The sequence below is a fragment of the Hypanus sabinus genome, chromosome 14 (genome assembly GCF_030144855.1).
Source record: "Hypanus sabinus isolate sHypSab1 chromosome 14, sHypSab1.hap1, whole genome shotgun sequence".
Taxonomy (NCBI): domain Eukaryota; kingdom Metazoa; phylum Chordata; class Chondrichthyes; order Myliobatiformes; family Dasyatidae; genus Hypanus; species Hypanus sabinus.
The window spans coordinates 77,115,048-77,141,336 of NC_082719.1; the positions used below are offsets into that span (position 1 = coordinate 77,115,048).

At 40.6% G+C, this 26,289-nt stretch overlaps 1 protein-coding gene across 2 annotated transcripts in view; it reads right to left on the minus strand.

Moving 5' to 3' along the window:
- Positions 1–13,960, minus strand: part of epg5 (ectopic P-granules autophagy protein 5 homolog (C. elegans)) — a 134,144-nt gene extending 120,184 nt beyond the window's left edge. For both annotated transcript variants that reach the window (XM_059989479.1, XM_059989478.1), the window contains exons 1-7: positions 13,891–13,960; positions 12,292–13,281; positions 6,405–6,645; positions 5,167–5,303; positions 3,847–3,954; positions 1,985–2,058; positions 665–779 (exon numbers count right to left, since the gene is read on the minus strand). In XM_059989479.1, the coding sequence (XP_059845462.1) occupies positions 665–779; positions 1,985–2,058; positions 3,847–3,954; positions 5,167–5,303; positions 6,405–6,645; positions 12,292–13,281; positions 13,891–13,941 (1,716 nt within the window). In that variant the 5' untranslated portion in view covers positions 13,942–13,960. The remainder of the gene's footprint in view (positions 1–664; positions 780–1,984; positions 2,059–3,846; positions 3,955–5,166; positions 5,304–6,404; positions 6,646–12,291; positions 13,282–13,890) is intronic.
- Positions 13,961–26,289: the final 12,329 nt, after the last annotated feature.

Genomic DNA, 26,289 nt, shown 5'->3' on the forward strand with positions numbered 1-26,289 from the left:
TATAAAAAAAATTTGCACAAGGTATTTTGTGACCATGTCATAATTGTTAATTTTCTATACTTAAAATTATTAAACTATTTGAAAAAAATCCTTACCAAAACAATGCCAGAAAACAATTTCAATCGTTTATTTGAACAGCTAAAACTCTTTCCACTTTTCCTCTTTCTCTTTCCACAGCTGCTGCCTGCATTATTGAGCATTTCCAACATTTTTTCTTTTTATTTTGGGTCTCTGGTATCTGAATTTTACTTTTTAATCACCATCTTTGTCAAGCCTACTCTCTATATATCCTTTGCAATAGTTTAGTTGCAAGTTCACTAATATTTGATAAATATCAACAAAATCAACACGTGTAAAATTTCTCTATTTATCAATCCCATGACCCTTCACTACATGCCCTGCAATTTTCACTTATTTTCACCTGCACTTGGATGTCTGTATGGCTGTAAAATTTAAATCAGCCATGAACCTGACTAGACCACGGTCAATCCAACCTGACCACACCCCACTCTAAGCTTCTCTGACACCTCAGCAAAATATGGAATTGGATTCATCAAATAAGATATTTCTTTAAATAAACCATACTGGCCCTCCTTTGTTAACTCCGTCTTTTCCTCAATGCAAGGTTAAACATTAATAACATATAATTTAGAATATTAAATACCTCTTCTCCAGCTTCATCTACCAAGGTCCAGTTCTGTACATCTCTTTCTGTTGATACAGGTGAAAGTTGCTTTTGGTCACTGGGTTTCATATGCACCAGAAACTCAGATCGATACCTAGAATTGTTCAGAAACATTACATCTCAGGGCTGTAAAAACTATTTAAAAACAGTTGCATAAAGCATTACACCAAACTATGGCTTTTTAAAATATAAATAAAACTATTTCATAAGTAGTAGTTTTAAAATAATTCAGTGTTAGAAGGCAAGGTGGAAAAAACCTGCATTTCTGTACAAACTTGAATAAAAACATTGACTATCTTATTGGTTGGTACTTCTGAGGTCTGGTCAAAGCCAAAACTAAAAACCTTAGAGCATGGGGAATTAAAAAAAAGACCTACTGGAATAGGTAACTCCAGATTACAAATGAAAGTGTGCAATAATCAATGAAGGAATTATTAGATGTTGTTATTTTAGGAAAAAGCAAAATGAGGGTTGAATACTCACTGCTACTGATATCAGCTCTATTTCTCCCAGAGCACTTTACAAGATCATTCTTGTGGAATACAGTGTTAGGTCAGTATTAATTACACTTTTCCAGCTCAGGTGTCATGGTAATTAATTATTTTGTGGTATTATTTCACTATTCCAGCTCCTGGCCTTCATGTGTGGCTTAGCTACAAAAACCGTGAAAGGCAAAGGCAGGTTACTGGCGCCTTAAAACCAGTCGCATTGTGCAGATGGCGCTCATTTAGGAGATGGAAAAATCTGATCTCAAACCTCTGCTGCCTTGTGGCTATACCCACTCATGGGAGAGGGTCCAGAGAAAGAAATCTGGAGCTGGAGTCCCTAAGGCAGTCCTACATTCAGATCAACGCTGACTGGCAATTGTTTCGACTCTGCTGCTACCAAACTGTATCAGTCTCTGCCGTTCCTTTGGGTTCATCAGCTGCGTGGAGAGGGGGAGCTTACTACATGGGCTTCAGCTTGCTCTCCATATCATACTACCCAGGCTTGCGTACCTAGACAGCTGGGGTGCAATATCCATGCTTGACTCTGACCGACGGAGGCCTCGCTCACAACACAATTCTTAATTCAATTTCATAATCACACTGGGGATTTCAATTCCCATCTGGATAGCCCTTCACAAAGATATATTAATGTAGTCCATAAAATGATTCCCCAAGTTGTGAGTATTGAGATAAGTCACTATTATGACTTGTATAGTGAATTATTTATTGATAAAGTACTAGCGCATGGGGAGACCATGATTTAAAAAAAATAGTATGCATATCAAGTAATTATAACAATAAAGATACTTACTTGATTGGTGATAAAAGTAAAGCTAGGGCTTGCATAAAGAGAAAAACACCTGCAGGATTGTTCAACACTTCTATCTGAAATCATGAGAAATGTTAAATAATCAAATCATTGCATACAAAATATATTGTAATCTGCAAGGTATAGAAGACAGTGTTACAATTTACACTGATGATACTGATGCGGGTAGTAATAGCCATATTGGATTTGCCTCTGTTTTATGAATAGGATCACAATTAGGCAATTTTTCATATTGCTGGTAGTTATCAGTATTGTAAATATAATGGAATACATGGACTGGAGTGTCAACTGGTTCTGGAGTACAAGCCAGGATATTGTCTGGTCCTATATATGGTTCCAATATTCTCTTTCTTTTCTTTTTAAATCTTTTTATTAATTTTAAACAAACATAAATGAAACACGAATACAAGGTGTTTGAGAGTACATAATTAATAGTTTAAATAGACATTCAGATATATAATAATAAAAATATATAACCTCCCAAACTCAGAACATTAATGAACAAAGAAGCAAAAAGAAAAAAAAAGACCCCAAAAAAAAAGAAAAAAAAAACACTAACCAACATGGGCCATTGAATAATATTACGTACATATACAGTAGTGCCAATAACTCCGAACCTCCATCCAAATAATTAAGGATAATATAAGTAAGGTTTAGGAAAAGACAATTCAACTCATATGAAAATGTTGAATAAATGGTCTCCAAGTTTCTTCAAATTTAACTGAAGGATCAAAAACCACACTTCTAATTTTTTCTAAACTCAAACAAGAGATAGTTTGAGAAAACCACTGAAATACAGTTGGAGGATTAATTTCTTTCCAATTCAATAAAATAGATCTTCTAGCCGTTAATGTAACAAATGCAATCATTCGTTGAGATGAAGCGGATAAACGGTTATTATCCGTCATTGGTAAACAGAAAATTGCAGTAAAAGGATGCGGTTGGAAATTGATATTTAAAACTCTTGAAATAATACTGAAAATATCTTTCCAATAATTTTGTAAACAAGGACAAGACCAAAACATATGAGTCAATGAAGCAACATCAGAATGACATCTATCACAGGCTGAATTAAAAGAGAATAAAATCGAGCCAGTTTATCCTTAGACATATGAGCTCTATGTACAACCTTAAATTGTATTAGGGCATGTTTAGCACAAATAGAGGACGAATTTACCAATAATAAAATTTTTTCCCATTGTTCAGTAGATATAGGACAATGCAACTCTTCTTGCCATTCCTTCTTAATTTTTTCTGATACATCTGACTGTAAATTCATGATCATCTTATAAATGATGGCTACTAAACCCTTTTGATAAGGATTAAGGGCTAAAATTCTTTCTGTAATGTCCAATGGACATTCTTTCGAAAAAGACTAACTCATTATACAAAAAATTTCTAACTTGCAAATATCTAAAAAAATGGGTTTTAGGTAAATTATATTTATTAGATAGCTGTTCAAAGGACATAGTGTTATCATCCAGAAACAGATCCAATATTTTCATCTGTACCTTGATGTCAGATGGAATGAAAACAATTTCCTTTCATTTCTTTTGCTGAATTGCTAAAGTTCGGAAAACGCTCAACTACATTTTTGTACTGAATCTCCTATAACTTATTCCGGTTGATTGCAGTTTAAAATCCTGCATTTTCTCAAGTTCACAAAGTTAATTTATAGAATATGCTTACAATTAAATAACATTTTGAACATTGCCTTTTTTGCATCAAGCATAAGATTATAATAAGAAGATAACAAAGTGATAATATTTAATTTTCTTCCTGAATATTAAACCGAAAGCAGAAGTGAGGCAACGTTGGTTTTAATGCAGCAATTGAAACCATACCTTTACAAATGGCCCTGCCCATTTGTTCACACCTGCTGGGCATCTGAGGATGTGATTCAATAAGAAGAGGTGATCAGCAGAGGAGCCAACTCTGTGTAGCACAGCAACCTTTAAATAAAAGTAGAAAAATAAAGACCAGATCTACAGTAATAATATATTTATTCCTTTAACTACAACACAAATCATTACTGAGTTCAAACATCATCAAAAGAAACCTTTTCTAATTGCATTAATAATTTGGTTTAAGTTCAAACATAAGCCTCTTTTTTAATAAGTTAGAAGAATACTAAGTTAGAAGAATAGTAATTTGTGGGCTAGACAAGAATTTTCAGAAGTATTATTGATGAACATTGATATAGAAAACTATTTCAGATGAACTTCTATAAGATGAGGAGCTGTGGAGGACCATTGGGATTTAGGTACCTATGTGCAGTATGCAGAGGTGAAAGAAATCAGAAAGGCCAATGGAATGTAGGACTTAATGAGATGAGGAAGAAATGCAGTATCGACAAAATCTTCAAATGCACACATCTTTTGAATTGTACACATCTACAGCCCTTTGGAAATACTGAATTTATTTCTAGGCAACACAGATCAGGATACTGTATATGGCCTGAGAATTAGTACAGAATCACCAGGATGTATAATTTAATCATTTTAAGACACTATCACACTACTGAGGATACCGTATTCTAGAAGTTTAGAAGTTTCAGGGATCTTACCTCAACTGGATTTGTTAGGGAAGCTTTCAAGAAACTACATCCTTTTGAATAGAAATCCAGATCAAGTGAGCAGAGCTGGATTACTTAAGTGTGAAATCAGGGAGCACCTCCTTCATTCAGTGGGTTGTAGAAATTTGAAATTCCTTTTCCTATGAAGCTATGGAAGTTGGGACTACTGAAATTTCCAAAATTAAGATATACCTTATCAAGAAAAGCTATTAGGGTGAGTGGGAACAAGTGCAGTTGAACAAAATAGCTACAAATCAGGAATTACTAACTACGCTGCACACATATAGTATATTGCTTTCAGAAGCGTTGAAGCAGTGCAAAATAGTCATTTATTCGTATTTTGGTATGCTGTTCTCCAGATTCTGTCTCAATAAAAGTGCAAGATGCCAAAGAGTATTTAACAATTAATTATTTGATATTGGTACATGACAATGGCATATTAAATGAGAGTTAAAGCAGTGTATATACTTAGAGCTCTTCACCTGGGGTGGCTGAGGCTGGAGCCACAACGGAAATGAAAAGGCTGTATCTATCCACATAGAAAAGGTATAATTATCAAAACAGGCATTTTTATAACAAAATTTCATACCAATCTCTGCAGCCAAAGAAGAATGTCACTATGGAATTGACCATCTTCAGTTACTCTTCGGGTAAAACTAAAGAGCACACTGATGCTTTCTTTTAAAAGTTGCAGGTCTGAATAGCTGCAATCTATTTCTTGATCAACTACAAAAAGTTAGACAATTGTATGATGTGACAATTATTAAAAAAGAACATCATGCTAAATTTTGATAACTAAAAGTAAACAGCATATTTATACCTTACGAAAATTATTTGATTAGATTTAGGAAATGCATTATTCTGACTTCTTAATGAAGCTTAGCACGTGACTTTCCTAAAAAAATAAATGTACTGCAATTTGAATATATAATAGCTGAAAACTTACATTGTTAATATTTTCATATTGTACTAAGTTTCAAATTTGCTTTCATCTAATACATGTCTAGAGAAAACACTCCTTCTGCAATTGATTACTTGAATTCCTCCATCAGCAGACCTTAGTCAACAAGGTTGGATAATAACATCCCTTCTTCGGTGATCACTGGCACATGTGTACCTCAAGATTGCATGCTTAGCCCTACTTTCTAAATGCATGAGGCTAAGCTCGGTTATGAGTCAGCTACCAGAGTGAGACAGGACATCTGGTCGAGAAGTGCCACAACAACAACCTCTTGCACAACGTCAACAAAATTAAAGAGCTGTTTGTTGACTTCAGGAAGGGGAAGGAGGTTGAACATGCACCAGTCTACACTGGGAAAATCATAGGTAGAGAGAATCAAAAGGTTCAAATTTTTGGCTGTTAACACAATGGATGACCTGTCCTGGGTCCAGCACGTAGATGCAATCACAAAGAGGGTGCACTTTCTTTGGATATTCAGGAGGCATGTCTTGTCACTAAACATTAAACTTTTACAGATATACTGTAGCCAGACTGATTACATCAGGGCTGGCATGCCAATTCATATATGCAGGAGCAAAGAAGCTGCAGAGAACAGTGGACTCTGTGCAATAAATCAAGGCAAACCCCTCCCCACTATGAGATTTTTCCACTGCAGCATTTAATACTCTATTGGCTATAAAAATTTAGTAGATTTTGTCACCAAGAATATTTTAGTAAAATAAAAACAAAACAAAATATTCACATATATCATACATGCATCAAATGTACAGCATTCATTTTAAGAGAAGTCAGATCAATGTTATAGTATAGATCCATTATCAAAGCAAATCTGTAATAAAAATACTAAGTATTGACAGAATATTAACCTTGTTTTTGCACAACTGCCACAGCTTTAAATGCTGGCGAACTATTCAACAACCTGTAAATGTACGATTCCACCTGGAGGCGAGAAACCACTGAGGTATAAGCATGTAAAGCCATCGTTTGATGTAAATGATCAGCCATAACATCCATCACCCGTTTCAGCTCTCCGAGAACTAACTTGTTCATCTCCACAGTCTGAAATCGATAATATGTCGTCACCTTTGCTTGATCGGCACAAACTCCCTGTGAATTTAAAAAAGACACAGTAACACCCACATTGGACGAAGGCTAATAGAAGGTCTGGGTTCCCTTATCGAAGTAATGCATTTGCGTCTATTACCAGAGCACAAAAGTAGTAAGGGAAATTTCAATTCATTTTTGAGTACATACATTGCAAAATTATAGGGCAACTTCTTTCATTTCTATACTTGCTTTGAATTCAGTCAGCAAACTAGTATCACAAAAATTATGTTTAACTGTTCATACTGCAGTATTATTTCTATTTTTATGAATGCTTTCAATATCAGGATTTCAATATGCATTTAAGCACCGCCAATATGAATAGAATCAAGTGAATATTATTTCATCAACAACTACTGATTAAGAGTAATATAGTATGAATGAGGCTAAAAGGCCAAAGGCAAGAATTTGCCAAAGTTAGGGGAAGAAAAAGTTGCAGGCATCTGTGTACTACTAGATCCTGCATAAAATGGCATTCTTCTCTTACACACTGCTGCGTCAAAAAGCTCGCTCGAAACTTGTCATCATCAATGTTCCTCCCAGCCCATCATCATCCTCCATTCACAACCCAAGGATTCCCTAGAAGTGCCAATGTGGAACATTTAAGTGTTGCAAATACTGTAACCTACTTACACATGCGGATACTCTCAGAAAATAAAAACATTAACAAACAAATCATTTACTTTAGGCAGTCAGAAAATAAATACTGACTAGATATGTATACTAGTGACGAATTGGGGTCCCAATTTAACAACTCATCCAATATGTAGCACCTATTCAAGTGCAGCAGACCCTCAGCAGTGAAATATCTGTTGGAATACCCCTTTTCTCTTCTATTCCCCACTCTAGCCTTTTACCACTTCTCCTCACCTAGCCATCACCTCCTCCTGCTGCCCTTCCTTCTTCCCTTTCTCCCAGTGTCCAATCTCCTCTCTTATTAGATTCCTTCTTCTCCAGCTGTTACCTTTCCCACCTGTCACTTTCTAATGTCCTCCTTCTCTCCTCCCCCCAAACGTTTTATTCTGCCGTCTTCCTTTCTCATCCTGATGAAGGGTCTTGGCCTGAAATGTCACCTATTTATTCATTTTCTTTGATGCTGTACGACCTGCTCAGCTAGCATGTTCTATGTTTTACTCTGGATTTCTATCGTTTGCAGAAGATCTTGTGTTTCAAAATACAAGTTGTTGATCTTTATTGCGTACTTTAGGTTAAAAGAGATTCACCATCTGCTATGGATGCAGCTTTAGTTCTGTGTTAACTGTCTATCTTTTGCCAATAGTCATGTGAACTTCTTGGAGTCTCAATTACCGCTGCGCAAATAAAAGAATCTTTGTTCTCTGCATGCAAAACCCAAACTGGTCAGTGTACCACTAATACGGTGGGAAGATCAAACACAAACCAGCCAGGTCCATCGTCAACTCTGAACACAGTCTGAGCAGTTTCACACTAGGCCCTCTGCACAGTTACCAAAATTTATTGGTATATTAAGATTATGAACATATGCAACACTTAGGATTTAAAAGGAGCCGAGCAAAGTGGGCAGGGCATTATGAGATCTGCTGTTGAGTTAGAAGTGCTGATGCTTTGGCTTGAGAGGCATTGGTGAGAATAGCAGTGGCAAAAGTAAGATCTTTTACTTCCCTCAGCAGCTTTAGTGATTTAGAGATGGCAGTCAGGACAATTGCATTGTCCTTCTGCACAATGGGGGAGATAGTGGTGACTATACCTCTGGGAAGTGCATCCATCAGCAGCGAGTGACTGACAGTTGGACTCACTTAGAAGCAGATTTATTGCCAAGAGCTTCATGGACAGGGAGCAGGTAGCTGGGTGACCATCAGAAAAGGGAGAGCGAATAGGCAGAGTGCTGGATTCCCCTCACGAGCAAGCATATTGTTTTAGATTTTTTGGAGAGGTGGGGCTGGCCTTTCGGAGTAGCGGCAATTTGGCTGTGATGCACAGCACAGGAGGGTGGCGACAAGGAGGACTGGAATGACAGGAGATTCTATCGTTAGGGAAGACTGTGGCCACAAGCAAGACTCCGGGATGGTATCATGCCAGGTTCAATCAAGGATGCCTCCAAATGGTTGCACGACTCTCTCCAGGGGGACAGCGAGTAGCCTGAGGTTAGTGTGCATATTGTTGCCACTGACATAGGTAAAAAAAGGGATGAGAACCTACAGGACGTAGAATTAGGCAAAAAAATTAAAAAGTAGCATATCAAGGACTGAAATCTATGGATTACTCCTGGTGTTACAGGCAGTTCTGGTAGATGAATATGTGACTGAGGAGCTGGTGCAGGAGGGAAGGATTCAAGTTCTTCGATGGACCTTTTTCTGAGGCAAAGGTGTACATATAACCATATAACAAATAAAGCACAGAAACAGGCCATCTCGATCCTTCTAGTCTGTGCTGAACGCTTACTCTCACCTAGTCTCACTGACCTGCACTCAGCCCATAACCCTCTATTCCTTTCCTGTCCATATACCTAACCAATTTTTTTTTTAAATGACAATATCGAACCTGCCTCTACCACTTCTACTGGAAGCTCGTTCCACACAGCTACAACTGAGTAAAGAAGTTCCCCCTCATGTTACCCCTAAACTTTTGCCCCTTAACTCTCAACTCAAGTCCTCTTGTTTGAATGAGGGACAGGCTGCATCTAAAATGGAGGGGAACCCATATCCTGGCAGGATGACCTGCCGGTGTTGTTTGGGAGGGATTAAACTAGATTTGGATAGGGCTGAATCGTGGGTTATTGGGGTGGTATGGCTGAAAGGGCCAACTCAGTGCTGTATCACTAATAAATAAACAGAAGTTGAAGCAAGGGAGTTCAGTCGGCAACAGGAGTGAGGCAGATGTGATATATTAAATTGCATTTATTTTAATGCAAGAATTCTGGCAAGAGGGCTAATTAAGCTCAGAGCGTGGTTAAGTACATGGGGCTGGCATATTACAACTCTTCACAGAAGCACAGTTGAATGATGGGCTCAATATTCCAGGGTTCTTGTGCTACAAGTGTGACGCAAGAGAAGGCAAGACAAGAGGAAGGAGTTGCATTTTTGATTAAGGAGAACATCACAGTGGGCAGAGAGATTATTCCTGAGGGGGTGGTCTAGTGAGGCGATATGGGTGGAACTCTGAAATGAGGAAGGGGGAATCACTTTGATAGGGCTGAATTATAGGTCCCCTAATTGTCAATCAGAACTAGGAGACCGAGGTCCTTTGGAAGTATGTAGGCATCTCCTTCAAACGTTCTACCAGTCTGTTGTCACCAGAACAATCTTCTATGTGTTGGTGTCCTGGGGCAATGGCATCAACATGAGCAATGTCAATTGGCTCAATAAACTAAATAGGAAGGGTGGCTGTTATAGGAGTCAAACTAGACACACTGGATGCTGTAGTAGAACAAAGGACGCTACGGAAAATCTTGGCAGTTCTGGAAAATGTTTCTCATCCTCTGCATGCCATCTTGGCTGAACAGTGGAGCCGGTTTAGTAATACACTAAGAGAACTGTGCTGCTCCAAAGAGCACAATACGAGGTCACTCTTACCCTCAGCCATTAGGCTCTATAATGAGTCAACCTAACCTACAGCTAGGGGAGTGTTGACCCCCTCCTGTTAGACTGTTTGAGGTAACTTATTTTTTATCCTTTCTACTTCTTTTGTTATATTTACATCCATGCACTTGTAATACTACTGTGACACAGAAATTTCCTTAGGGATCAATGAAGCATCTATCTATTTATTGGGATCACAATTAGCTCAAAGTATATTAGGCTTGCAATGGTAAGAGGTTTTAACTTCCTCAATATTGATTAGAATTGCAAGTCCGAAGAGCTTGGTGGAAGAAAAGTTTTCTCAAACAATATGTAGATGATCCTGTTCGAGAGGGGCCAGCACTAGACCTATTGAGAAATGTGGCAGAGTAAGTGAGTGAAGTGTCAGTGAAGGAGTACAAATTAATTTTTAAAATGTTATGGAAAAAATGGGACTGGTCCACAAATCCTATAGTGGGGGAGAAGGTTAATTTTGATGGCATTATACAGGAACTTGCAAAGGAACTGTAAGAGGCTGGAGTTAAGGGACACCTGGAAAGTGAGTACTGTATTTGCCAATGAGGAGCAAAGAGCAAATTTGTAAATCTGGCAGAAGCAAAGGATGTTGGGTCTTCTGAGGCTGAAGCACCATAGGAGGGGTGTGGGACAAGGGGCAGAGAAGGAGTGCTGGGGCAGGCAGTGGTGCAGGTGCAGACATACCCAGCCCTGAGACACCAGGCAAGGTTATTTAATTCTAAACAACTGGTTTGCTGACCATTACAGAATGTCTCTCAGGTGTTTCCCACTCCTTCCCCTTTCCCCAACCATGATCCTCTTCACCTTAGTCCTTTCCCACTCTCAGTCCACAATAGAGACCAATACAAGAATCAGGTTCATCAAAACTCATATGTCATGATTTTTTTTCTGCAGAAGTACAGGGCAATATGCAAAATTACCACAGCACTGTTCAAAAATCTTGGGCACCATAGCTAAATATGTGCCCAAGACTTTTGCACAGTACTGTAAATGATTAGATAAGGTAAGTAAAAGGACTTGAGATGGCTTGGCATTTAAGAGAACAGTGACTTCCTTAAATAAACCATGTTACAAGAGAGCTGGTAGGTGGTCTTAAAGTGCTTAAAGGTGGATAAATCCTTGAGGCCCAACCAAGTGCACCCTAGGACATTGTAGGAAGCAGAGAAAGAAATTGCTTGGATCCTAGCAGAGATATTTGTATCATTGTTAGAAAGGGCGAGGTACTGGAAGACTGAAATCCCAATTTAGCCTCTATTTAAAAAGGGGTTAACAAGGGCAAGGCCAGGGAACTACAGACTGGTGAACTAAACATTGATGGGGGGGAAATTTCTGGAGGGAATTCTAAGAGACAGGATCTACCTGCATTCAGGGATATTATGATATAATATGGTAACATATCTGTACTTTGATAAATTTACTTTGACTTACAAGACATTTGGCAAGATACTTGGATAGGAAGAGTTTACAGGGATATGGGCCTAATACAGGAAAATGGGACAATTTGGTTAGCATATACAGGTTGGCCTGAAGCACTGCTTCCACTTTGTATAACTATGACAAGGACCTAAGAGTTATCAGAAAACAAGACTTCTCAAAACAGATGTTAAAGGTATGAAGAAAAAAGCGAAGTTGTTTCTACAACCAATTTTAAAGAGCTGGTACAAATTCCGTTGATTTTGTGCAGATGGCTCACTACCAAGAAACACTGAGAGCTTCTGGCAGCAGCTGCATGCAACAGTTTCAATCAAGATTAACAAAATTACCTGCAGACTGCACATGAACAGCACTACAGAACTAGAGCTGCAAAAACAATTGTTAAAGATTTCCCATACCAATTATTGTGGATTGGGACTCATTTAGGAGTCAGATATGTGGCCAGAGATTACATTCATAACAATGTTATCATAATCTTGGAGAACAAACACAGAATTCATTGCCTAATTTTCATCTCCAATTTCGCAACTGTGCACAAATCAAACTAGAAAAACAAGGTTAATCTGTATAAGTAGAAATAACTAAGGAACATTTTGTTTGTTAGTTCAGAGTGAGTTCAATTTAACCAAAAATAAGGACTGACCTGGATGGTCAGCTGCTCTTCTTTGAAAGTCCAAAGTCTTTTTTCAATACTCTTATAATTACATATCATTGTCTGCAGCTCTGCCACAGCCAGCTGAAATTGTTTCCTGCATCTTCCATAGTTCATGAGTAGCTCATAAAGTTCATTTTTGTCTTGATTTGCCACTGAAAGAAATTCTTCTGTATGTGCATCTACATTTTCTATCCATGAACCTAATGCAAATATCTTCAGCTCTTCTTTCGAAAATGGTACAATTTCTGGTTCACGTGGAATTTCTGGATACAACATCCTGAAATTAGGTGAAACTTGCTTTACAAATGAAGTTTCAAGATCTCTCTTATCCTCTGATGGTAAGTCAGGATACAGCTTTTCAACGGTCAACTGGACAGGAAGATCTACAATGCTTTTACGCAGATTCACGCCAAGCATTTCTTTCTCACCATCGCCCAGTGTTAGGACAGCAGGACTTCTCATTTCCTTCCTGTTCATTACCCCCTGTTCCGTCACGGTGACTCCCACTGTTTGAGAAGAAATATTTCCATGGTCCATTGAACCCCCATGAACAGCAGGTTCAACAACACTTAAGCTTTCTCTGCCTTCATCTGTGACAGTCTTACCGGAACAAGGCTGTTGATGAGTTTCTGGAATTTCAGTATTTTCAGACACCTCACTGTCATGTTTGGAGCCATCACCTGAGCTTATTATTGTCTGATTATATTGAAACTGTTTATCTTCAACATCTAATGTAGTAAACTGTTTTGAATCAAATTTTGATTCAGCTGTTGCAATGGATGCAATTTCTGTACATAATTCACGATCAAGAGTTTCCACAGGCACCCTCTTTTGGTCCTCACTTTGCTCCTGAGTTTTTTGTTTTGAGAAATTTGCTTGAGATTTATCAACTATTGTAGGATTTTCTACTTTTGTTGGCTGACTGGAAACCAATTCCCGGTCCAATTCTGGCTTCAACCTTTCTTTTTTCTTTTTGTCCTGCAAATCCAAATCAGAGATTAACGTTCGAACATAATTAATACTACAGGTAACACACACAAAATGCTGGTGGAACGCAGCAGGCCAGGCAGCATCTATAGGAAGAAGTATAGTCGACGTTTCGGGCCGAGACCCTTCGTCCAGTAGGTGCCTACAAGTAAAATAATCGGAATCAAGATTCAATCTGCCGCCATACAACATTGCACGTTGATCAAATGGAAACTCTCATTTTGTCGCAGTGTAGCTCTACGGATTAGATACGCAATCAACTTTTGGCTGCAGTAAAAATGTACACCTTTCAGATGTAATGTAAAACAAGATCACAGTGGCACTAAAGGGAGCTTTTAAACCTTATGAACAGTCACGCATGTTGTAAGTATGAAGCTTTACTCAAATTTCCACAGCGTGAGATGTGCTCCAATCTTCTGATAGGGAGGGTGGCAGCTAAGCATTCATGACCCTTTTACACTAACACCACATCAGGTAGAAACTTACAAATTCGGATACACTGCAGCCTTCCCGCGGCCCTGGAAATGCCTCCAGCTAAGAGTGGCACCGTTATTTTGAGCGTTGCCATAACATGGCACCCACAAACAGACCCTCCTTTACCTGCCCCTTTGCAGCCTGTCGTGGTTTCCTCGGACGAGCCACTTCCGCCATTCTCGGAGCTGCCCGCGCACTCGCTGCTGGGAAAGGTCACGGGGTAAGGCGTTACGTCATTGAGAAGCCGGGTACCGCGCATGCGCCGGGTCGCTCCTGCGAGTTTGGATTCCGAGTTCATTTTCGTTCACTTCAACTTTAGGATACCGCCTTTCCCTGTGCTGTATATGACTGGATGGCACCCGTGCTGTCAAATCTCAGAATTAGGTCACCGCTTTGGTCGCACCTTCAGTCGTTCTGAGTTTGTCTGTCAGGACTGGAGCCCGTTTAAAGGTCATAGTACCAGGAGTAGGTCTCTACTCGATTCAAGTCATCATGTCCTTCTCCCTTCTGTCCAGATGAAGGTTTCGACCCCAGACGTGGACTGTCCATTTCCTTCTTAAGATACTACCTGACTCGTCATTTCTCCAACGCTTTGTGGGTTGCCCCAGACTACAGCATATGCCGTCTGTTGTGTCTCTCATCCATTTCCTGTAGTCCACTATGCTCAATCTTTAAACAATTATCAATTTCATCTTTAAATACGCATTGTGGTCTGAGTTGCACAAGTGATCCACTGGCCTCTGTGAGAAGCTACACAACTCAGTTATAAATGGCACCCCTTAATCTTCCCACAATCCTGACTGAGAAGTTGCAGAACCTGGGCCTCTGCAACTGGATCCTCAGCTTCCTAACCGGAAGACCACAATCTGTACGGATCGGTGATAACATATCCTCCTTGCTGATGATCAACATTGCTGCACCTCAGGGGTGTGTGCTTAGCCCACTGCCCTACTCACAATATACCCATGACTATGGTGAGCAATAGCTCAAATACCATCTATAAATTTCCTGACGATACAGCCATTGTTGGTAGAATCTCAGGTGATGAGAGGGTATACAGGAGTGAGATATGCCAACTATTGGAGTGGTACCACAGCAACAACCTGGCATGCAGCGACAGGAAGATGAAAAAGTTGATTGTGGACTTCAGGAAGTGTAAGACAAAGAAACACATACCAATCCTCAGAGGGATCAGAAGTGGGGAGAGTGAGCAGCTTCAAGTTCCTGGGTGTCAAGATCTCTGAGGATCTAACCTGGTCCCAGCATATTGATGTAGTTATAAAGAAGGCAAGAGAGTGGCTATACTTTATTAGGAGTTTGAAGAGATTTGGTATGTCAACAAATACACTCAAAAACTTCTACAGATGTATGGTGGAGAGCCTACTGACAGGCTATATCACTGTCTGGTATGGAGGGGCTACTGCACAAGACTGAAAGAAGCTGCAGAGGGTTGTAAATCTAGTCAGCTTCATCTTGGGTACTAGCCTACAAAGTACCTAGGACATCTTCAGGGAGTGGTGAAATAGCCCAGCAATTCAGGAACAGCTTCTTCCCCTCTGCCATCCAGTTACTAAATGGACATTGAACCCTTAGATGCTACCTCACTTTTTTGAAAAATATATAGTATTTCTGTTCTTTGTATGATTTTTGTCTATTAAATATATGTATACAGTATAAAGTATACTGAATAAGATTTATTATTATTACTACTTTTTCTATATTACATATTGCATTGAACTGCTGCTACTAAATTATCAAATTTCACATCACATATTGGTGACAATAAACCTGATTCTGATTGTAGTTATGTCCCATTCTTTGATGTTCTCTTATTAATGGAGACAATCCTTGTCCTATCTCCTTGGGATCGTGAATGTTTCAATATGATCATTCGATATTCTTCTAAATTCCAAGTATAGATGGTAGAAATGGGAGAATTACATGATTCTCTTTTGGACTGTCTCCAGTGTCATGATTCAGTAATCCAGCATGCTAGGGACTTTGATAATGTCAGACCAGCAGAACTATTGAATGTTATATCTGTTACGAAGGATGAACAGCTCTGATGAGAAGAAGGGTGCAAGGTTGCCCATGTCCCCCTCCCCTGGGAGAATTACAAACTGTTACTGTTGCCAGGCTGTTAATGAGAGAGAAAGAGATGGAACAAAACATACTGAGACTGGAACATTTGCTTCAGACAAGGGCGAGATAACACCAGGGGGGAGAGAGACCATATAATGACTCCTGTAAGACTCACAGCTCCGGAGAGGGCTGTTTACTTGGTACCATTCTGTTCATTAAAATTCCCTCAGTGGACAGCCGGAGTGGGCGGGTTTGATGGACTAAGCCATTCAAAAATGATTGACACCTGAGACCCCATGAGTAGGGATAAAAGTGAGGTCTGGGGAGACACCCCTCAGACACACCAGGAGATGCAGTAAGAGACACACTGGTGAGCACTGTTTAAGTGTTGGAACCCACGAGAAAAGTGTGGGGCATCGGAGACCATGAAGGATTGGTCAATTTTAACTCTTAGTGTTTATAGCGGGGGCTTGTGTGTGTGTCCACCCTTGCCTGGGTGACGAGTCCACCACAGAAGAACGGTCTAGCTAAAGGACAGAGGGGTCATACCTGAATGGCCACAACAACACATTGACGGATCAAAATCGTAAAGGAAGGTTTGCAAGACAATAGCTGTTACTATTCTCTCTCCCCCTCTCTCCCTCCCCCCAACTGTTACAACAAAAGAATCAACAACTACCTCAGCCTACATGAACTGAACTTTATACTTTCCCATGATAATTCCTTATCCCCTAGACAACGATAGAGCTTGTTTATTATTGATTATTATTATACCCACACTTTTAGGTTTAGTTTTGCTAACGTGTATTATCTGTATATTTGCATTGTTGATATTTATTTGTATATTTTACTAATAAACACTGTTTTGAAAATAGTACCAAGCTCCAACGGACACTTCTACCTTTGCTGGTAAGACACCCAGTTATGGGGTAAGTAACAAATCTATTTTAGATCCTCACTTTTAATTCACTTTTTTAGATATTATGCAGTAAATCCTGTAAATTTAAAGGGAGCGTGGGAAACAAGGCCCTGTTACCAGAAGCATTGTGCCCCTCAACATTCTCAATGACCCCTCCCATCTGTCCAACAATCTCCTTGAACCTTTACAATCAGGCAGGAGGTAGCATAACGTTAGGACAACTACTGGGAAACAGCTTCTAACCCCTGAGCCACAAGAACTCCCTGGCATACTCAGGTCTCACCATCTATGAAGACAGTGTTTACTTATTAACTTGTAACATAGATGCACCTTATTACCTGGTAATTGATTTGTGGTAATATGACTCTGTTGTATTTGAGTTATACGTACTGTGTTGGCTGGTCCAGAGGAACATTGTTTTGTTTGATATGTATATGGTTGAATTGACAGTAAACTTAAACTTGTATATTTAAATGAAACTGGGGGAAACAGAAGAAGTTGAATTTGAAGGAAACACGAGAGCTAGGGCCTTGATAAGTTTAAATGGGACATAGAAAGCTGGTCTGCAATTAGTGAAGGGGAACATGGGAACCCATGTAGGGTGGGAAGGTCAGTGAATGAAAGGAAGTGTGAGAACCTTGGCCCTGGTGTGTGAAAGGTAGCATGGGATTCAGGTTCACAGTGAGTCAATGGCCTGTGAACCTTATGCTAAACCACCAAGAATTTTGAAAAGTTAGCTAATTGTAGAGCTTTATTGCTTATCCTGTTTCAAAGGGAACAAATCTGTCTACAGTACTTCAGGTGTGGTCTCATCAGTACCTTGTAATAGTACTTTAATACTTAAAAGCACGTACCCTCTTAGAATGAAACCTAGCATATTATTTGTCTCACTAACCATTCTTAACCTGCTTGCTAATGGTGCAATCCATGCAGAACACCTAGATCCCTTTGGGGTTCACCTATTTGCAGTCTTTCTCCTTTTTGTTAATAGTCTGCCTTTGCATTCCTCTTTTCAAAGTGCCTACCCTTGCACTTTCCTGTATTAACATCCAGTTTCAAAATTCACATTCCAAATCACTCAACTTATCTATATTCTATAGCAGAGTTCAAATACAGTGGTGCTAGAAAGTTTGTGAACCCTGCAGAATTCATTCTATTTCGGCATAAATATGACCAGATCTTTGTGTAAGTCCTAAAACTAGATTAAGAGAAACCAATTAAATGCCTTGTGAAAACCCAAATCACTGTTCATAGGTTCCTATCAACTTTGGTGGTTATGTCCTTGAAGCACTCAAGCAAATTTGTCAAACATGACATAACTATCATGTCAACATGGATTGATTACATAATGCTTCTGAATGACCAGTCATTTTTTCCTTGGACATAGACACCAGCATCTTGCCAACATTTGTTTGGCTAACAGGCCTTCAGCTACCATTTTCCCTCTACACTCTTATCCCAATGCAGGGTTTCAACTTGAAACATGGACAATTCCTTTATACTTCACAGTTGTTGCTTGACCAGCTGAGCTCCTTCACTGACTGCTTGTTGCAAGAAGGCGTGGGCTTGCAGAATGGTAAGAGAAGTGACATGTAAAACACCCAGGCTGTTGGATTTCTTAACACCCTGCTGCCACCCAGCACATGTATACCCTGTCTGAATATCCTGCCCCCCCCCCCCCCCACAACTGCCCAACTCAGACACACACTCAACCTGCACTGGTCACTTGTCATGTTTTATTGATGCGGTTTTACATTTGTACGATGTCAATAATGAGGGAGCATTAATTTGGTGTACAGTGCCTTTATGCCATCTACTGGTTTAACAGTAGAACTGAAAATCATGAACATTTACATTGGAGCTGGAGGCATTTGGCCCATTATGTCTGTGTTGGATTGCTGTTTGAAGGACTAACACTGTTACATATATACATTATATTTTATCTATATTTGTCTAAGCTGTAAATGTAGATTGCTGTATTCTGCTTAATAATTCTGTCTGTGAACTTTTTAAATTATTGTCAAATATTAGTGTTATTTTTAAAAATAAAATGGTTTGACAAGAGACCAGAAAATTGTGAAAGTTATGGCATGTAAGAATTTTGTTTGATCATTGTATCTGTGTTGGTCAAAGAAGTACCCATCCAAGTACTTTTTAAAATGTGATGAAAACTCCAGACTCCCAACTCTTCATGAATTGTATTTTCCTCACTCATACTGTAAAATTTCCTCCAATTACTTTAAATGTATACTGCTTGTTTTTTTACCCTTCTGCTTTGGGCAATTGGTAATTCCTGTTCACCAAAGTCCCTCAATTAAACCTCCCCTCAGCCTTCTCTGCACCAAAAGAAACAATCCATTTTGAATTGAATTGACTTTATTACTTACATCCTTCATATACATGAAGAGTAAAAATCTTTACGTCTGTCCAAATGTGCAATATGTAGTTTTAGTAATTTATAATAAATATTATGTACAACAGGATAGTCAATATGACATAGAAATACAGCTGTGTCAGCATGTATTAAGTAGTCTGATGGCCTGGTGGAAGAAGCTGTCCCGGAGCTTGTTGGTCCTGGCTTTTATGCTGTGGTACTGTTTTCCAGATGGTAGCAGCTGGAACAATTTGTGGTTGGGGTGACTCGGATCCCTCATGATCCTTCAGGCCCTTTTTACACACCCGCCTTTGTAAATGTCCTGAATAGTGGGAAGCTCACATCTACAGATGCACTGGGCTGTCTGCACCACTCTGCAGATTCCTGCAGTTGAGGGAAGTACAGTTCCCATTCCAGGCAGTGATGCAGCTAGTCAGGATGCTCTCAATTGTGCCCCTATAGAAAGTTCTTACAATTTGGGGGGCCATACCAAACTTCTTCAACCATTTGAGGTGAAAGAGATGCTGTTGTGCCTTTTTTCACCACACAGCTGGCATGTACAGACCATGTGAGATCCTTGATGATGTTTAAGCTGAGGAGCTTAAAGCTGTTCACCCTCTCAACCCCAGATCCATTGATGCCTGTCTCCATTCCTCCTGTAGTTCACAACCAGCTCCTTTGGTTTTATGACATTGAGGGAGAGGTTGTTTTCTTGATGCCACTGTGTCACGGTGATGACTTCTTCTCTGTAGCTTGCCTATTATTTGAAATTAGGCCAGTCTGTGTAGTGTTGTCAGCAAATTTAATTAGCAGAATGGAGTTCTGGGTAGCGACACAGTCATGGGTATACAGAGAGTAAAGGAGGGGAGTTAGTACACAGCCCCGACGGGCACCTGTGTTGAGGGTCAGAGGGATAGAGGTGAGCAAGCCCACTCTTCTCTCCTGCCAGCGATCTGACAGGAAGTCCAGGATCCAGCTACACAAAGCAGGGTGAAGGCCAAAGTCTCTGAGCTTCTTGTCAAGCCTGGAGGGAATTGTGGTGTTGAATGCTAAACTGGAGTCCAAGAACAGCATTCTCACGTAAGCATCCCTCTTCTCCAGAAGTGTAAGGACGATTTGTAGAGCTGTGGCTATTGTGTCGTCTGTCGATTGGTTGTGTCAATAGGTTAATCGTAGGGGGTCCAGTTTTGGTGGTAACAAGCTGCAGATAAAATGTCGGTAAACACACCTGCCAATTGTGCTAAGCACATCCTCAGTACTCACCTTGGGATGCTGTCTGGTCCCGCAGCCTTGCGACTGTCCACCCGTTGGAAACACCTGCGTACTTTGTCCTCAGAGGTGTCTAATTAGCTGATCACATCATTTGCCTTTTCTCAGAGCTAAAAATTTTCCAGCCTGAGAAGCATTTGCAAATCTAGCACATAAATTTTAATTATACAAAGTCCTCAATCTGTAGCCAATCTAGTTTTATGGACTCATAATACACTACAGCACTAAAACAGGCCCTGTGGCACATCTGGTCTGTGCTGAAGTATTAACCTGACTAGTCCCATTGACCTGCACCTGGACCGTAGCTCTCCATATTGCTTCCATCCATGCACCTATCCAAGTTCCTCTTAAACGTTGAAATCAAACCTGTATCCACCATTTGTGCTGTCAACTCATTCCACACACTGACCATCCTGAGTGAAGATCTCCATCATGTTCTCCTTAAACATTTCACCTTTCACCCTTAACCCATGACCTCTAATTCTAGTCTCACCCAACTTCAGTAGAAAAAGCCTGCTTGCATTTGCCCAATCTATAACCCTCAATTTTTTATACCTCTATCAAATCTTCCCTCAATCTTCTATGTTCTGGAGAATAAATTCCTAACCTCAGCCTTTACTGGGACTCGGGTCCCAACAACGTTCTTATAACTTCTCTCTGCACTCTTTCAATCTTTACATCTTTCCTCTAGGTAGGTGACCAAAACTACACACAATACTCTAAATTAAACCTCACCAACATCTTATATAATTTCAACATAATATCCCAACCTCTGTACTCAGTACATTGATTTATGGAGACTGATGTTGATGCACCATCAATAACTCACTCTGAGACGTAAAGGCGAGATATCAGCTTTTATTGACTGGAAAAAGGAACAAGCAGTGAGTGACCACCATACTACATCCTGGAGACTGAGAGGCTGGGCTCAGGCCTCAATCGCCTTTATACAGGGGTCTGTGGGAGGAGCCACAGGAGCAGTCAGCAGGGGGCGTGTCCAGACAAGTATATGTAGTTCACCACAGATATGCCAAAAGCTTTCTTTACAGCCCTATCTATCTGTGATGCCCCTTTCAAGGAAATAGGGATCTTTATCCCAGATTCCTCTGTTCTACCACACTCCTCAGAGTCCTATTGCTCACCGTGTAAGACCTACCCTGGTTGGTCCTCCCAAAGTGCAACACCTCACACTTGTCTGCATTAAATTCCACCTGCCATTTTTCAGCCCATTTTTCCCAACTGGTCCAGTCCCACTAAAAAGCTTTGATAGTGTGACGAGAGTCCTAGGCGAAGAAGGTTAGAAGCCAAGTGCTGAAGTGTTTGAGATATGATACGAGACTGATATAAAGACAGGGTTCGAAACCAGACACTAGATGAGAATCCAAAGTAGAGCTGACAATTAAGCACTGAAGCTCAGTTCTGGTGCTCTTTATTAAAATCCTGGTGCCAAAACATGGTCACCAATTAGCAGAGCGGACCTGAATTTTTAAAGGAGCTATGTCAGCTATCCATATTCCGGAGAATTGGAGTGTCTAGGTCTCAGAGGCTGGCGAGGTCAGGTACATGTCATAACAGGATCCCCTCCCCTACTGCCAACTCCTGACAGCGGTGGCTGTTCAGAGACACAATTATGGTAGTCCTGGATGAGATCCGGATCCAAGATGTCCCTTGCAGGAAACCAGCACCGTTCCTCGTGTCCGACCACAAGGAACTGCCGAACATCTGAGCGGTTCATGAATACAGAATTCTCTTTGAGGTGAAAACTGTTTCACATTGACAGATGTAGGTGGCAGTGGGACTGATTGTGGTGGGGCTTAAGTACTGGCGTTTACAGGTTTTAATTTGGAAACATGGTAGGTGGGATTGATCTTGGGGGAGCTGCAAGGTGTAAGTTTACTTTCTTGAGAACCTTGAAGACTCCAATGAACTTGGGCACTGACTTCCGAGACTCCATCCGGAGAGACAGATCCTGAGTAGACAGCCAGACCTGCCAGCCCAGGCTGCAAAATTGGTCCCCGTCTTCTCTTCAGGTTAACCTTTCTTTTGCTGAAGACCTCTTCCAAATTCTTGTAGCTGGAAGAGATTTTGACCAGTTTGGGAATTGCCACTACCTCCAACCTCACTCAGAGAATGATTCCTGAAAAGCCTTAGGTAGTGGGAGTGATTTAGCAGACCTCAGTCTCCTCCATAAGTTCACTAGAGTCTTTAGTTGAAACAGAGACCAAATCAGAGTCCAATCCCTCATACATATCCTCAGAGAATGGCATCAAGGTGCTAGAATTAGTCTTTGTTCTCCTGGGACTAGGCTCCAAGGTTTTACATTTAGGAGCCTTGCCTTTTGATAGGACCCGGTTGACTGTATCCCTTAGGTTTGGTTGCTAGAGTTCCAGACTGCTTGGACACCTTCTTGGCTTGCTCCTGAACTAGAGACACTCTTTCTCTAGTTCCAGTACACCCCCAACTAAACGGTGTTGGCACTCGCATGGTCCTGTTGGCTGGAGCCAGCTTGTCTGCCCTTGGAGGCAGACAGAAAATGAACTGGCCCAATCCACACTTGCCAGTTCCTTTCTGATACCATCAATATTGACCTTCTTCTAATATAGAATCTTATCTCAGGGATCAGATATATCCTTTTCCATAATTAAATTGAAACTAATGGCATTATGATTACTAGATGCAAAGCATTCCCTACATAAATTTCTGTCACCTGCCTTGTCTCATTCCCTAAAAGGAGATCAAGTATTGCACACTCTCATAGGGACTTCCAGGTACCGAATAAGGAAACTTTCCTGAAAAATACATATGACAAATTCTTTCCCATCCAGCCTTTTCACAGTATTGGAGTTTCCAGTGTGGGACGTTAAAATCACCAACCATCACATCCTTTTGTTTCTTGAACATACCTGGGATTTCTCTACAGATTTGCTCCTCTAAATCCCGTAGACTGTTGGGTGGTCTATAATATAATCCCATTAATATAGTCATACCTTTCTTTTTCCTCAGTTCTACTCATAAAGCCTCACTGGACAAACTCTCCAGTCTATGCTGACTGAGGAACGCCATGACATTTTCCCCGACTAGTAATGCCACTCTTCTCCGTTCAGACCCTCCCGCTCGATCATATCTAAAACAATGGAACCCCAGAACATTGAGCTGCCATTCCAGCCCTTTCTGCAACCAAGTTTCACTAATGGCTACAATCTCATAATTCCATGTGCTGATCCATGCCCTCAGCTCATCCGTCTTTCCCTACAGTACTCCTTGCATTGAAATATAACAGCTATGAAATATGCAGCTATGAACATTAGTCACACACCGTGCTGAAGCTTTCGATTCCTGACTTTGTGTGTATGCTTACCATCACTCTCCACAGTCACTTCACTATCTATTTTGGCGCTCTTGTTCCTATGTCCCTGCAATTGTTTTAAACCCCCCCCCCCCAACCCTGAACAACACTGGCAAACCTTCCCACTAGGATATTAGGCCTCATCCAGTTCGGGTGCAAACCATCCCCTCTGTATAGGTCCTACCTTTCCTGAAAGAGAGCCCAATAATCCAAATATCTGAAGCCCTCTCTCCTGCACCAACTCCTTAGCCATGTATTAAACTATATGGTCGTCCTATTTCTGGCCTCACTAGTACGTGGCACAGGTACCATTCTTAAAGCACAACCCTGGAGGTCCTATCCTTTAACTTAGAACCTAACTCCCTGAACTCACTTTATAGGGCCTCATCACCCTTCCTACCCATGTCATTGGTACCAATGTGGACAATGACCTCTGTTTGCTCAATGTCCCACTTAAGAATGCCGTGGACTCAATTGGAGATAACCCTGACCCTGGCATCTGGGAATGTTCTCCTCATCTACAGAACCTTCTTTCTGTTCTCCTGACCAACAAATGCTCTAACACTACGGCTCCCTTCTTCACTTCCTTCCTTGCCAGAAGCCTGACCCCAGTGGCCTTGCTTTGCTAGGTCATCCCCCCCAACAGTACCCCAACTTATCTCAGGATTGCTATGCATGCCACATGCTAGTGAGGCCATAAGTAGGAAGTTCATCAACCTGTTGTTGAGAGGAATGGTCACAGTGATACTTCGCACTGACTGTTTACCCCTTCGGATGGTCACCCTGTATCCTGCTCTTTGAGTGCAACTGCCTCCCTGTATGTCCTGTCTATTAATCCCTCAGCCTCCCAAATGATCTGGAGTTCATCCAGTTCAAGCTCCAACTCTTTAACACCATCTGTTAGAAGCTGCAGCTGGATGCACTTCTTACAGTTTTTATTGTCAGGGACACTGGAGGTCCCCTTGTCTCCCCACACCTCGCAAGAGGAGCATTTAATTATCCTATTTAGCATCCCCACTGCTCCAAATGTGCAATATGAAAGAACAAAAGAATTAATAACAAAAAATCTCTACCTACAGCCTACAACTCTCCTTGCTGAAATTTGATGAGGCAAGGCCTCAACTCCCCACACTAACACTGGCCCACTCACACAATGGCTGCTCTACTTAAACCTAGCTTCTTTTCACTGAAGGTTGCAATTATGTGCAATCCAATGTCTCCTTAGGAACTGTGGCACATAAAATGTCATATACAGTGTTGTATATAGTTCTAGCAGGCCATCCATGATCATATGTTCTAATGCTTTGGTAGTAAAGGGAGATACAGTATCTGCATGTTTGACCACCTTATGACCTGTCCTTGTAGCTGTGAAAAGTGGTGGATATTCTCTGGCTCTCCTAATTGTCATTATCCTTTCCAATATCTTATGTTCTGTTACCTTGTTGCACTTCTCCAAATGTATTACTTTATATAACTTTTGACTAAATTCCATTCATCGTAAAGAGCACCAAATTTCTTGGTGTTCACCTGATGGAGATTCTCACTTGGTCCCTTAACACCACCTCCATAGCAAAGAAAGCCCAGCAGTGTCTCTACTTTCTGCAAAGGCTGCGGAAAGTCCATCTCCCACCCCCCATCCTCATCACATTCTACAGGGGTTGTATTGAGAGCATCCTGAGCAGCTGCATCACGACCTGGTTCGGAAATTGCACCATCTTGGATTGCAAGACCCTGCAGTGGGTAGTGAGGTCAGCTGAGAAGATCATCGGGGTCTCTCTTCCCGCCATCACGGACATTTATACTACACGCTACATCGGCAAAGGAAACAGCATTATGAAGGACCCCATGCACCCCTCATACAATCTCTTCTCCCTCCTGCCGTCTGGGAAAAGGCTCCGAAGCATTTGGGCTCTCACGGCCAGACTATGTAACAGTTTCTTCCCCCAAGCTATCAGACTCCTCAATACCCGAAGCCTGGACTTGACACCTTGCCCTATTGTCCTGTTTATTATTTATTATAATGCCTGCACTGTTTTTGTGCACTTTATGTCGTCCTGTGTAGGTCTGTAGTCCAGTGTAACTTTCTCTGTGTTGTTTTTTTTTAATGTAGTTCAGTCTAGTTTTTGTACTGTGTCATGTAACACCATAGTCCTGAAAAATGTTGTCTCATTTTTACTATGTACTATACCAGCAGTTATGGTCGAAATGACAATAAAAGTGACTTGACTTCTGCCCAAATGCTCATTGTTATACTTCTATCTAAAACATTACACCTCCTTGCCAACCAATAGTCAATTTTTGTATCATTTAAATTAAAATAATTAATAAATTCCATGCAGATCATACTGCAAGCATCCTTGTTACCTCAAAAAATTCTATTAAGTTGTTCAGACTAAACTTTTCTTCAAATTATACATTGACTTCCTTTGATTAATATACACGGTGGCTTTTCCATTTAAGATTGATACTCACCTATTGATTCCAATATTTTCCAGCTAGCATGATTAAACTAAAATGCCCTAACTTGGCTTACTA